At 39.2% G+C, this 14,301-nt stretch overlaps 1 protein-coding gene across 3 annotated transcripts in view; it reads left to right on the forward strand.

Moving 5' to 3' along the window:
- The window catches only part of matcap2 (microtubule associated tyrosine carboxypeptidase 2), a 58,028-nt gene that overhangs the window by 35,278 nt on the left and 8,449 nt on the right, over positions 1–14,301 (forward strand). For 2 of the 3 annotated variants that reach the window (XM_062958107.1, XM_003222326.4), the window contains 3 exons: positions 2,779–3,084; positions 4,781–4,878; positions 6,235–13,497. In XM_062958107.1, coding sequence (XP_062814177.1) covers positions 2,779–3,084; positions 4,781–4,878; positions 6,235–6,396 — 566 coding nt within the window. In that variant the 3' untranslated portion in view covers positions 6,397–13,497. Of the gene's footprint in view, positions 1–2,778; positions 3,085–4,780; positions 4,879–6,234; positions 13,498–14,301 lie in introns of those variants that run through there. The other variant, XM_062958106.1, reaches the window with a different exon arrangement.

Below are 14,301 nucleotides of genomic sequence, written 5' to 3' on the forward strand. Positions count from 1 at the left end.
TCTTTTTGAGTCCCGGTTCCCTTGATTCTTATCCAGATGCTTTCAAGCTGGTTTCCCGGATTACAGTCTTGCATTTCTTCTGCAACGTAACTGTTTTTGACATATAAAGCTACCCCCCCCTCCTCTCCCCTTTGTTCTATTTCTGTGAAAGAGGTTATAGCCCTCAATGGTTAAATTCCAGTGATGGGAGTCATCCCACCAGGTTTCAGTGATGCCTATGACATCGTATGTGTGGTGCTGTGCTAGGAGTTGGAGTTCGTCTTGCTTATTTCCCATGCTCTGAGCATTAGTGTAAAGACATGTAAGCCCCTGTGACCTCCCCTCGAACTGTTTATTTGGGATTATTGTGCTCTCTGTACTTGGTCCTTGCTGTGTTTGTGCAGCCCTCCGTTTAGCCTTTTGGCGGTTCCCTGTGGTCGTGGGTAATATAGTGTTCGCCAGGCTGTTGTTCCCCTCCCCCAGTGGATCTAGTTTAAAGTGCGCCTGATGAGGTTTGTGAGTCTGTGTGCAAAAAGATGTTTTCCTACTTGTGTGAGATGCACCCCATCGCTTGCCAGTAGTCCATCCTCTTGGAAGAGTAGACCATGGTCAAGGAAGCCAAAATGCTCCTCTTGACACCATTTTCTGAGCCAGTTATTGACCTGTACTATTTTTCCGGCCCTTGTAGAGCCGTTTGCACATGTGGTGCAAACACATGCACATCCTGCTGTTCTGCTTCATCTGCCTCTTTATGAATACAGTAACCACAAATGTGTGATTGGAAACCTGTTTTTGCCAAGGAAATGTAATTCTGCCCTTCCTTGCAGGGAAAAAGGAGCCAACATAAATAATAGTAGTAATAATAACATTAATATTAACAAAAATGTTATTGTTACCCTTCTATCCTAACAACTCGAGATGGAGTACAATAAAATCAAAACATATGAACATAAAATACATAGATAAAAATTCACAGTTATAAAAACATACACCAAATACAGGGTAGAAAAATCAGCATATAGTGGCAAGAGAATACATATTCAAAACTCATGATTCAAAGTTGACCAGGTATGCCTGCCAGAAGACAAGGGTCTTTAATTCTGTTTTAAATTCTAACAGTTCATTAATAGTCGAAGTTCTTCTGGCAGGCCATTCCACAGTCGTCGGGCAGCTGATGAAAAGTTCCTATAGGTGAATGTCGCCAGTCAGGTTCTGGCTAGTTGAAGTACTGTATATACTTGAGTATTATCTGACCCGAATATAAGCTGAGTGACCTAATTTTAACACAAAAAACTGGGAAAACTTATTGACTCGAGTATAAGATGAGGGTGGGAAATGCAGCAGCTACTGGTAAATTTCAAAAATAAGAAATAAAAATAGATACCAATAAAATTACATTAATTGAGGCATCAGTAGGTTAAATGTCTTTAAATATTTAGAAAGTATATTACGTTTTGGAATTAAAAATTAACGAAGTATAGGATAAAATATTTATTATATGCAGTTAAAAGCTATACTTCAATAGTACCTTTAAACATAGTCCCCATTCAAAATTAGGCCCTTTTCAGAACTATTAATGAGTTTACAAGGTTCCTACCCTCTGCAGTTTCCCGCCACGTCCTAAAACTCAGCCAGCTGAAGAATGAACGCAGGAGGGAGGAGCAAGCAAAACACCCGCTCTCACTTCTTTTGCAAGATCTCAAGAATCAAAACATTGAGCCTTTCCCTTCCTGTCAGCTCAAGGAAAAGGCGTGGGTTTATCTCTCCTCGCAAGAAGGAGCAGCCAGAATCGGCCAGGACTGTGGCTGCTTTTCCTCGGAGGCTACACTGCTTTCCTCCATACTCGGGTTTACCTCTCCTTCTGAGGAAAAGCAGCCAAGAAGCCCTGAAAGCCCTTGAAGTATGGCTTTTAACTGCATATAATAAATATTTTATCCTATACTTCGTTATTTTTTAATTCCAAAATGTAATATATTTTCTGGACAGCCCTCATACATAAAACTGTAACTTAAGATAAGACTTTAATAAGATAAGACTGTCCAATTCTGAGTCCCATCCATGATTTGATGGGATTTGAAATGAATAAATAATAATAATAATACCTATATACTTGAGTATAAGCCAACCCGAATATAAGCCAGCCAGGACCCTCGCTCGAGTATAAGCTGAGGGGGGCTTTTTCAGCCCTAAAAAAGGGTTGAAAAACACAGCTCATACTCAAATATATATGGTAAGCATCGCCCAGAGGACCTCATTGTCTTAAGGGACAGATTGTGCAGGAGAAGGCGATCCTGTAGGTAACCTGGACCCAAAGCATGTAGGGCTTTAAAGGTCAAAACCAACACTTTGCCCGGAAATTCGTTGGCAACTAGTGGAGTGACTTTAATATGGGTGTAATGTGCTCACTCCTAGATGTTCCAATGTAAAGTTTGGCCCTCTCAGCTAGCTGTGTCCTGATCTGGCACTTGAGAGCCTGCTACCAAGTATTTGCTCCTCCTGCCCTTACTGTGTCCAAGGAAGAAGCAGGAGGAGTAATGATTAGTTGATGGGTATGGTGCTGAGTAGAAAAGCTCCACCTAGTACATTGCCTGGGGAATCAATGGTGTCACTGGGTGTGAGCACGTTATTGGACTGACTTAAAAGTTCATCATCATGGTAGAGATACCCCAGAAAAAGGATATTACCTAAAATGCCATGCCTCTAACTACTAAATGTTTTCCATGAAGTTTCTTGCATCATTTTCCATATCCCCCAACATACTGATATTGCATGTTTTGGTTTTTTTTTTTTTAATTGCAGGAACTCATTATCTGAGAGGCATTAACAACAATAGCCAGCTGTGGAGCAACTGGAATGGACGTAAAAAGCATGGGTTAAAACCAATTAACCCCACTGAGGAAGGCCTGGCAAGCCTCCACAGTGTTCTTTTTCGAAAGGATCCATTCTTATGGAGGGCTGCCCTCCTGTATTACACTGTCTATCAAGCCAGTCAAATGTCCTTCCGGGAGTTGTTTCGGGATATCGGTAAATTTGTCACGGACCCCAATACAAGGTGGGACTATTGTGTTCGAGCCAAGAGGGGCTGGACTGACACTTCCCAACCCGGTAAGGCATTTGTATTTTTGTTAGGTTCAGCTCAAATATCTTCTTTTAAGCCTTAAGATCAAGCTCAAGAAACAAAACACATTAGGAAAAAAAATATCCTTGCAAGCCTTGAAAGGGGAAATAATTTTTTAAAAAGTGAAAGGGACAGCATCCTGGTTGGATATGTAGTAGACAGAAATGATACAGATGATTCAGAAGTATGAAGAGGATTAAATTGTATTATTATTATTACTATTATTATTATTTTATTGAGAAATGTTGATTATCGGCCTTCTTTAATATTTATGATCAAGCTCTTGTCTTAGATGCCACTAAAGGAGTTCCTAAGATATTAGAACTTCAATAAGATAAGACTGTCCAACTCTGATTACCTATATACTCAAGTATAAGCCAACCCAAATATAAATAGGCCAGGACCCTCACTCGAGTATAAGCCAAAGGGGGCTTTTTCAGCCATAAAAAGGGGTGATGAACTTGGCTTGTACTCGAGTATATATGGTACATTTGAATGTGGAGAAATATGTTGATCTCCTAATATGCATCCTGACCCTAAATGTATTTAGATAAAAATGAATCCCACTGAGTTCAATAACAAGTAGTCTGGGTAAGTGTGTTTTAGTTTTAAAACACAATTCTTTGCATAACCTTCAGAGTGAGTTTAAATCTGTATTTTATCTGTGTATTTTTGTTATATGCACCTTAATAGTGGGTTGTTGTATGTTTTCCAGGCAGTATGGCCATGTTCCAGAAGTATTCTCTCCTGTCGTTTCGCCCACATCTATGGCAGGCATCCTCAGAGGTTGTGAGATAGGGTTGTGAAACATCAGGAGAGAATACTTCTAGAACGTGGCCATACAGCCCGGAAAACATACAACACTTTAATAGTGTTATCTCTTTGTTTTAACCATGTTGTACCCCACCTCGAGCCACAAGGAGAGGCGGGAAATAAATATATGATGATGATGATGATGATGATGAAGCAATTCCCTAAGTAGTTGTATGTTTTCCGGGCTATATGGCCATGTTCTAGAAGTATTCTCTCCTGACGTTTCACCCACATCTATGGCAGGCATCCTCAGAGGTTGTGAGGTAGGGTTGTGAAACGTCAGGAGAGAATATTTCTAGAACATGGCCATACAGCCCGGAAAACATACAACAACCCTGTGATCCTGGCCATGAAAGCCTTCGACAACACAATTCCCTAAGTGTGCATAGTATTGGAGCATTATCCTGTGCGTTCTTTTAAAATAAGTAAGGTTGGTTGATTTTTTTTATCGTGTCAGAAGCGACCTGAAAACATAACTACAAGTCGCTTCTCGTGTGAGAGAATTGGCCGTATACAAAGACGTTGCCCAGGGAACGCCCGGATGTATTACCATCCTGTGGGAGGCTTCTTTCTTGTCCCTGCATAGGAAGCTGAGGCTAACACATGGGAGCTCACCTCGTCTCGCGAATTTGAATCACTGACCTTCAGTCAGCAGTTCATCTGGCACAAGGGATTAATCCCTTGTGCCTCCGTGGCTCAGTTGGTGAATTCACCTGGATTTTGATAATGTCAATTATAATTCAGTTTTTGTAATATACGTTTTAGAAATCATCCTGGGATACTATATAATTTTTGTGCACAGACTTACATGAGTAAATGCTTTGCTTTTTATAAAACATGAGGTTACCGCACTAAATCCAATTCTTTTAGGTTGCTTCAGTAAAGATCAGGTCTACTTGGATGGCATCCTTCGGATTCTGAGATACCGACATTCCATTGATTTCTACTTACTCACAGCTCTAGGCAAGGTTGGTGGAACCATTGGCTGAATAAACTAGTACAAAGTTTATGTGTGGAGCACAAAGTACTAAAAATGGTAGAGCTGAAAGCTGGAAAACAGTGGCATAGAAACAGCACAAGCTGTGGTCAATAGATTAGGGAACAGTGTTGCAGACACTAAGCTTGATTATCTTGAGGCCAGGGTTTTCAGAACCATGAAATTAATTGTTCGTGGGCTGTATTTCAAAAATGTACAATTTTTTCCTTTCACCTAGAAAAAACATACTGAATGTCTCGAATATATGAGCTGCTGGCCTTGTCCTTTCAGTAATGTTCCTCTACACCTTCTCACCATTCCCTTATGCAATTTGAAGCCCTCCAGTTCCCTCTGAACCTTTTGATGTAGATGGGTTTATGTGTGCAATTCTAATGACCCATTGAATCTAATGCGTACCTCAATTTTGGCACTCTAATTTACCGTGTTTTCCCGAAAATAAGACAGTGTCTTATATTATTTTTTACTCCCAAAGATGCGCTAGGTCTTATTTTCAGGGGATGTCTTATTTTTCCATGAAGAAGAATTCACATTTATTGTTGAACAAAAAATGAACATTTATTCTATACTGTACAGTAGTCGTCACAAACCAACATAACCAAACCATACAAACTGTGACTTCTGTCAAGAATTTCTTGTTACTACCATTATTTCCATATACAACTGGTATGTACATTTACCAATCCTGCATGCTATGGTGTTTTGTTTGGTGGGCGACGGCATGCTTCCAAACAAAAACTTTGCTAGGTCTTACTTTCGGGGGAGGCCTTATATTTAGCAATTCAGCAAAACCTCTACTAGGTCTTATTTTTTGGGGATGTCTTATTTTAGGGGAAACAGGGTAGCAAAAAAAAAAAAGGCGAGCATTAGACTCTTGTAAAAATAGTAAATTGGGTTGATTTTTTTTTCTGTGTCAGGAGTGAGTTCAGAAATTGCACGCTGCTTCTGGTGTGAGAGAATTGGCTGTCTATAAGGACGTTGCCCAAGGGACGCCCAGATGTTTTACCATCCTATGGGAGGCTTCTCTCATGTTCCCACATGGGAAGCTGGAGCTGACAGGCAGGAGCTCACCACTCTCCCCATGTTCGAACTGCTGACCTTTTAGTCAGCAGTCCTGCTGGTACAAGGGTTTAACCCATTACACCACCAGCAGCTCCACAATTGAGTTGATGATCTCGTATATATCTTCTGTTCTACTTTTTTTGTATGTCTTCCCATGATTTTGGTCTAGTGCTAAAGAGCCAGACAGGACACTTAATGATGTAGTTGAGCTCAGAACATGTCTGAAGAGATCTCACCCTGGAATGTACTCCTTCTTTCTGATGTATAGGTTTCCTATGAAGATGTTGATCGGCTGAGGACTTTAGGGATCACTGAAAACATGAGGGTGCCACACTTTTTGCATGACTATGGCCGGTACATGGAACATTTGGAAAAGATCATGGAAGTCAATGAGCTGTCCGATACTGAGCTTCAGGATCTTGTGCCCTAAGCCAGCCGCTCTTTGATTCATCCCCTCTTTGCTTTTTTTTTTTTTTGAACTCTGGGATATGTGCACTAACCTATTTTTATGCCTCTCAAAATGCACATTATTTAGATCTGCTTCTTTTGTTTTGCTTTTAAGAAAGAAAAAAACTGGGCTCCAAAGTCACTTTCTTTCAGGTTTCTTATAAGCTAATTTGCACCCTTCTCTCAGGGTATACGAGATGTACATTTACTGTCTTAAATTATAGCTGGAACAAAGTCATATCCTTTAAGAATTCCTTTGTGTAGATTCTTCTACATTATCCTTTACAGAATCATTTTTTAATTGGTTCATTCAAGGCATATAGCTATTTCTATTTAAGTATTTAATGTTTTTATTTTTTAGATGTTCTAATTTTTAAATCTCATTGGCTCGTTTGTTGAGTGCATTACTCAGCAATATTTCAACAGTTTTCAAAAAGTCAAAAAACTTCTATATATTTGTTGTGTCAGCCATCCTTAATGCTGTGTTGTGTACCCTGCTTTCTTCCCTGGATAATATATTCATGGATATGTATTTCCTACTCTTATATGGAGCTTGCTGTTCTTCACTACTTGGTTCTTTTCATGTGTTAATATTTTAGATTAGGTACTTCACATCAGAGCTGATATATCACGGGGGGTAATGTTATTCAGAGATCAGTAAACTATGTACAAATATAATCTTCTGAAGTAGGCCTTCTGAGACTCAAAGAAATGTGTCCTTTTTATCTGAGGGAACACCAGGTCACTACTGCATACTAGAAAGTTCAGGGAAGCTTGGATCCTTTTCTTTGCCACCATGGTCATAGAACTTCCTGCCTTGGAAAACTCTGGTTGGATTGTTCCAGAATTCATTAATTGTATGCCTCCAAAAGGCCGTAGTCTTCACAATAACAAAGGATCTCCTGGCAATGTCAATGTAATGCTTTTTCCACTTTTATTTTATTAAGGAGGAGAGAGGTAGGTGAAACAGCAATCAACAAAAATGCTTTTGCCAGAGTTCATGATATTCTCTCAGATAGTGTCATAAAAACATTTCCCCGCGTTGCATAATACAGTAGAGTCTCACTTATCCAAGCTAAACGGGCCGGCAGAACCTTGGATAAGCAAATATCTTGGATAATAAGGAAGTATTAAGGAAAAGCCTATTAAACATCAAATTAGGTTATGATTTTACAAATTAAGCACCAAAACATCATGTTAGACAACAAATATGACAGAAAAAGTAGTTCAATACGCAGTAATGTTATGTTGTAATTACTGTATTTACGAATTTAGCACCAAAATATCACGATGTACAGTAGAGTCTCACTTATCCAACATAAACAGGCCAGCAGAATGTTGGATAAGCGAATATGTTGGATAATAAGGAGGCATTAAGGAAAAGCCTATTAAACATCAAATTAGGTTATGATTTTACAAATTAAGCACCAAAACATCATGTTAGACAACAAATTTGGCAGAAAAAGTAGTTCAATACGCAGTAATGCTATGTAGTAATTACAGTATTTACAAATTTAGCACCAAAATATCATGATATATTGAAAACATTGACTACAAAAATGCGTTGGATAATCCAGAACGTTGGATAAGCGAGTGTTGGATAAGTGAGACTCTACTGTATTGAAAACATTGACGACAAAAATGCCTTGGATAATCCAGAACCTTGGATAAGCGAGTCTTGGATAAGTGAGACTCTACTGTAATTTCGGGGTACTTAATTCCAGTAAAAGGCACTTTGTTTCTTCTTGTATTTTTTAAATTATGTAAGAGGGGTCCAAACAAAGAAAGAAGATGAGAATTAGAATCAGATTTCAGGACGTGAGTTTTTTTAAGTCTCAGGTCCTTACAAATTTGTGCTGTAGAAGCCCCACTTTGTTCTATTACCATATTTATTTGTGTCAGATGCTCACCCTTTTTTGACTAAATTACATTATCAAATTGAGAAGCATATTAAGATTCAATGATGTGTTAGACTCACGCATATAACTTGCGTTAAAGGGCCCGGAGAGACACAGAAGCTAAACAGGAAGGTGGGATGTAAGGAAGCTATTAACCGTGGTGGCCTCAGGGAAGGAGGTGTAACACTTAGTTGGTTACCTAGTCATTCCTGCTACTTAGCTGTGGAGGGGCCGCAAGGCCTTCAGACCCCTCAGGCCAAAGGAGCAGTAAGCACTGCTCTCACTGTGTTGTCGACATCACAGCCCTGTTTCACCATTGCATCACTACTAGCTACTTTCAGTGGGACAATGGATTCTATGAACAGAAAGATGGAGTGGTCATGGGGAGCCCTCTCAGCCCAGTAGTAGCAAATTTCTATATGGAACACTTTGAAAAACAAGCCCTGGAAACAGCACTAAAAAAGCCAACTGTTTGGTTCAGATACGTAGATGACACCTTCACAATTTGGAGCCATGGAGAGGAAGAACTCAGCGGGTTCCTGGACCACCTTAACAGCATCCACCCAAACATCCAATTCACCATGGAAAAGGAAAAGGAAGGAAAACTGCAATTTCTAGATGTTCTGGTCATCTGCAAACCCAATCAACAATTGGACCACACAGTTTACAGAAAACCTACACACACAGATAGATACCTTCATAAAAACTCCAAACATCGCCCAAGTCAAAAAAGAAGCACAATCAAAGCCCTGACAGACCGTGCACAAAGAATCTGTGAACCTCACCTCCTCCAAGGTGAACTAAACCACCTAAACTGGGCTCTACAGGCCAATGAATACTCCACCACAGACATCAGAAGAGCTGCAAGGCCAAGAACAAGCCATGAGACTCAAGACAAAGATCCACCCAGAGGAAAGATGTTCTTACCATACATCAAGGGAGCCACTAACCGCATAGGCAAACTGATGAAGAAGCACAACCTACAAACCATCTACAGACCCACAAAGAAAATCCAACAAATGCTATGGTCAGCAAAAGACAAGAGGGTTCCTCTCTCCTCTGCAGGAGTCTACCGTATACCATGCAGCTGTGGACACGTCTACATAGCGACCACCAAACGCAGTGCCCAAACACGAGTCAAAGAACATGAAAGGCACTGCAGACTAACTCAACCAGAGAAATCAGCCATAGCAGAGCACCTGATAAACCAACCTGGACACAGTATATTATTTGAGAACACAGAAATGCTTGACCACTCCAACAACTATCATGTCTGAGTACACAGAGAAGCCATTGAAATTCACAAACATGTAGACAATTTCAACAGAAAGGAGGAAACCATGAAAATAAACAAAATCTGGCTACCAGTATTAAAAAACTCTAAAATCAGAACAGTAAATAAGAAGCAACACTCTGAGACATGGGAACGAGGGGCAGTTAACAAAGAATGCCCCCAGGCAGGAAGTAACTAGCAGATGTAGCCATTCAATGCAAATTAGGGTGATTAACTGGAACATTTACGCTGGCAAGAGTTCTTCCCTCACCCTGGACTTCTCACAGATAGTTTTTCCATACCTCACAATCTCTGAGGATGCCTGTCATAGATGTGGGTGAAACGTCAGGAGAGAATACTTCTAAAACATGGCCATACAGCCCGGAAAACATACAACAACCCATTGCTCTCACTGCCTCCCTCTGGCCAGGGCTCGGCCATGCATTCTGCCTCCCAGGCAACCCTTGGGGTGTCTTACTCATCCATCCCTGAGGCTCAGCCACGCGCCATTCCCAAATGGTCTCATTCATGAGGCCTTCAAAACTGAAGGGGCTGGGTATGTTTGAAGGTCTCGTGAATGAGGCCAGTTGGGAACAGGGCAAGGGATGAGGAATTCGCCAGCCTTGGCTGGACAGATGAATGCTGCTTCCCAGATGGCCTCATTCATGCTGCCTGTCTCCCTGATGCACATTGCCTGCACTGTTGGGCACATTACATTTGATGGCAAATCCATTTTTTGTAATGTGTACCATCAAAATTCAATGATATATACACTCAAGTAAATACGGGTATATACATTCTTTATTAACTAATGTAAGTTATGCATGGTGATGCCATGAAATGAATGTACATTTACTTTTCTCAGTACAGATGTATCTTTCTTTGTAGTGGCCCTAACTTATTTGCTAAACAGTTTTCCGTCTAGAGGTAGTTGACTGTGATTTCATTGCTAATGGATGTTCCTTTCCCAACCAGTAGCTCACTAGTCTAGGTATTCCTGAACCACTCTGTCTATTTTTCATTTTCTTCACATACCAACACTTTCTTGTTTTGATCTGGACATCTGCCTTTCTTCACCATGAAACCGATTGGGAATATAAACTGTGTCTGGAGTAAGATCCAGGCATGTGACCACCATTCAGGAAGAGCCCACAGCAACTGAAGGGTTTATGCCTTGTCAGAAACATGTTTTATTTTCTATTAGGATTTTGATATTATATAGTCACCACAAGGCAGAACCTGTTTCTCTTCTACATTTTCAGATTGCTCAAATAGCAATTTCAATGATGTTGAATAGTTTATTTTTAAAAACCTCTAGTTTTAATTGTACACAGAATCCCATGAGAGTTTTAGAATTAAATCCACAGCCTTCCCTACCATACTATTTATCTAGGGTTTTTTTTTTTAAAAAAAACTTGTGTTTATTAATCCATTCAAGTATAACTGCAATGAATTCAAGTATAACTTAAACATACCCATAAAATGCATTCAGGCACAATGATCATTCCAGTTTGGAAATTAAAAGTAGATTTGTGGTGTCTAGAAGCTTGTAATAAAGATTATCTGACTAGAAGATACTGAAAATTTTGAATAACTCACAAAACTGAATGCCTAAAAATGGCATTGCGTAAATGGAGTGATAAATTGAAAATAGCATTCCACAGAATACCTAACAAAACTTGGACCAATAAAATAGCCTTAATTTTCTATTCTTAATTAACACTTTATTTACGGAAAATTGTGGGATACACTCCTGAATGCACAGAATTAAACTGGGAGCCTTTTAAAATGTCTGAATCAACTGTTGAATTCTCCGTTTTGAACATACAGACATTCTTTAAATTGATCACTTCTGATTTTGCATATTTTGATCCAGTTCCACTAATTTGCATGAACACTTTGTCACTATGCTGTAAATAAAAAAACACCAACAGCCTAAACAGTGTGAAGAAGAAAGCTAAAGCAGCATTGTACGTGTCTTTGGTTCAGTATTTGATACTATTTAATAGACAATAGATTGGAGGGTTGCATTACAGAGTATCTGTGTGATATATGAAAAAATAATATCTCAGGTCTTACTGTAGCACAAACTGCTGCTTAGCGACTTCCTCTACTCTGTATTCTCTCCCTTTTCTAATCTGCTGCTTCAGTCCTTTGAGATTGTACTGCCAGAAACCGACAGGTCAAGGGGAGATTGGCAGAGATCTTTATTCATAATCACACAGGAAAATATGGTAGAATATTGATACAAACTGATACATTACCCCACCCGTGTCTTATTACGAAGGCGGCTGAAAAAAGGTGTAACCTTGGGTGGCCCAATCACTGTAGTACCTAAATCATACCTTTCTACATCTCTTAGGTAAAATAATAATTTATTCTTAGGAGACTACAGTTGGGAACAATGGATTTGCATCAAGACAGCTTTAAGCCCAGGGATGAGAATCACACAACCTTTCAAATGTTTTTGGATTTTCGCTCCCGGCATTCCTCACTACTGGCTTTTCAGACTAGTGATTGGAGTAACGTTCAAACCAAAACTGGAGAGTCAAAAGATTCCCAGCCCTGATTACGATAAATGTGTCAATGTATGAACACTTTTATCCAAAGGCCATGCATCATTAACTAAAAGAATCTGCCTTTATTTATTTACTTACTTACTTGATATTTTCATTACTTCATTTTTCTCAAGGTATCGCCAGTTGTCTTAATGATTGATTTGCCTTGACTTGATTTTTTTAGCTTTGTGAATATCATCAAACCATAATTATCTGTATTTTCGTCAGTTAAATGGTTCCTCTATATTACTCCATACCTATCAAATTCTTAGTTCCAAAAAGCCATGCATTTATTTTTATACATTCATGTCTTGCATGAGACTGCTTTTTCACAGTATGATACTAAAGTCTTTTTACTGTACTTGTGGTCATGTACTCCTCTTTGTGATAGGACTAGAAGTTGTGATATAGTATTCTTTAAATCCAGCCTTATTTGCTTTGCTCTGTTGTTGTAAACCTAATAGTTGTCTGGTTTTCTATCAAGGATTTATTTATTTATTTATTTACAGCATTTATATTCCGCCCTTCTCACCCCGAAGGGGACTCAGGGCAGATCACATTACACATATAAGGCAAACATTCAATGCCTTTAACATAGAACAAGGACAAGACAAACATAGGCTCCGAGCTGGCCTTGAACTCACGACCTCTTGGTCACAGTAGTTTGTTACAGCAGGCTGCAGCTGGCTGGTTGCTCACCAGCCTGCGCCACAGCCCGGGATTTTGACTCTAAATTAGGTGCCATTTACATTTGTAATAGTCACATTACATTATTCTAGCACACAAGTATAGTTCAGTACATGTTGAGATTCTGATAGTTATATAGTACATGTCATTCAGCCAGCTATTTGTTAGAACCAGCTTTGTTCTATTTTTACATAAATGCTGTAGATAGGTAATGGTGGTTTTGTAAACTGTTTTGGATTATATATATATTGACAAACATGTTATAAAGTTAAAGTAAACAACATATTTCAAAGTAAAAGGTTGAAAGGTAGCATAGGTCTGCCCAGAAAGTCTTGTGATGGTTATATATGGCTGATAAGAAATCTTGAGTGTTTTTATAGAGCTGTAGTCACTTTCAGTAAAAGAGTGATTTAGTTTGAGGAGTAACAAGATACTGCCAGCTTGAGGAACATTCAGCCCAAGACTCCACAATTAACTAGAGCCTTCACAAGTTACTTTTTATACTAGATGTTCCAGTGCCACTGCATGACACATGGAAACTAACTTTTCTAAACCCTTAACAGAAACATTCTAAGATATCTCATCCTCATCCTGATGTTTCAGAGCAAATGTGCCTAATGGCCATTCTGTCCATTAACTGACAATTGTAATAAACACTTCCATGAATACTAGTTGTTATGTCATATTCTCTTCAAGTCCTGAGCCCACTGTTACATCAAACTTGGCAAGTTCTGGTCTTCCACAGTAACCATTCAGCATTTGTTCCAAATATATTTAGAAAACTGGATCTGTAAAACTTGTTGGATTTTTGGGAAAGACAGAAGCTAATCCAGTGGAATTCCAAGCCTGGGTTTTCATATCCACCTCCAGGATCTGGCAAGGTCTACCTAGAGTGGACTATGTTTTTGCAGCTATAGGATGAGCTCGAATTCCATTTTATTCTTTTATTGCTGAGAACATCCTGAAAGAGAAACTGCTTTGGGAAAGGCAATGACCTGATTGACTTGATGAGAGATGGTTGGAAAATCTGACCTCAGAATGGAGACCTGACAGATTCAGGCTGTAAAACCACTTTAGGAGATGGTCCTGGAGTTTCTAACATTGGGCTGCAACATCAGCTTTGTGAAGGCACAAATATTCTTTGCAGAAGTATGACTGTTTGATCTGTGCTTTTCATTGTGCTAAAGATAATCTGTGGAATTTAAAAGAGAAACATGGTTTTCTAAAACATCTTTTTACGTGTTACTAATGCAGTCAGCCTTGCTACCCATTAACAAAATGCCAAGTGACATCTGTCTTTGCTTCCTACCCTTTTTCTGCTCGCTATTGTCTCACACGCTTTCAGTCCACATTAAGACATGCACATCTGTTTTTTAAATTGTGTCTTGACCTTTACTACAACTAATTTCTGCCATGAAATGCTTTTCCCTATGGAATGAATCAAGTCATAATATAAATTAGCGAGTTTTCCT

The sequence above is a fragment of the Anolis carolinensis genome, chromosome 6 (assembly GCF_035594765.1).
Source record: "Anolis carolinensis isolate JA03-04 chromosome 6, rAnoCar3.1.pri, whole genome shotgun sequence".
In the NCBI taxonomy this organism is placed as follows: Eukaryota; Metazoa; Chordata; class Lepidosauria; order Squamata; family Dactyloidae; genus Anolis; species Anolis carolinensis.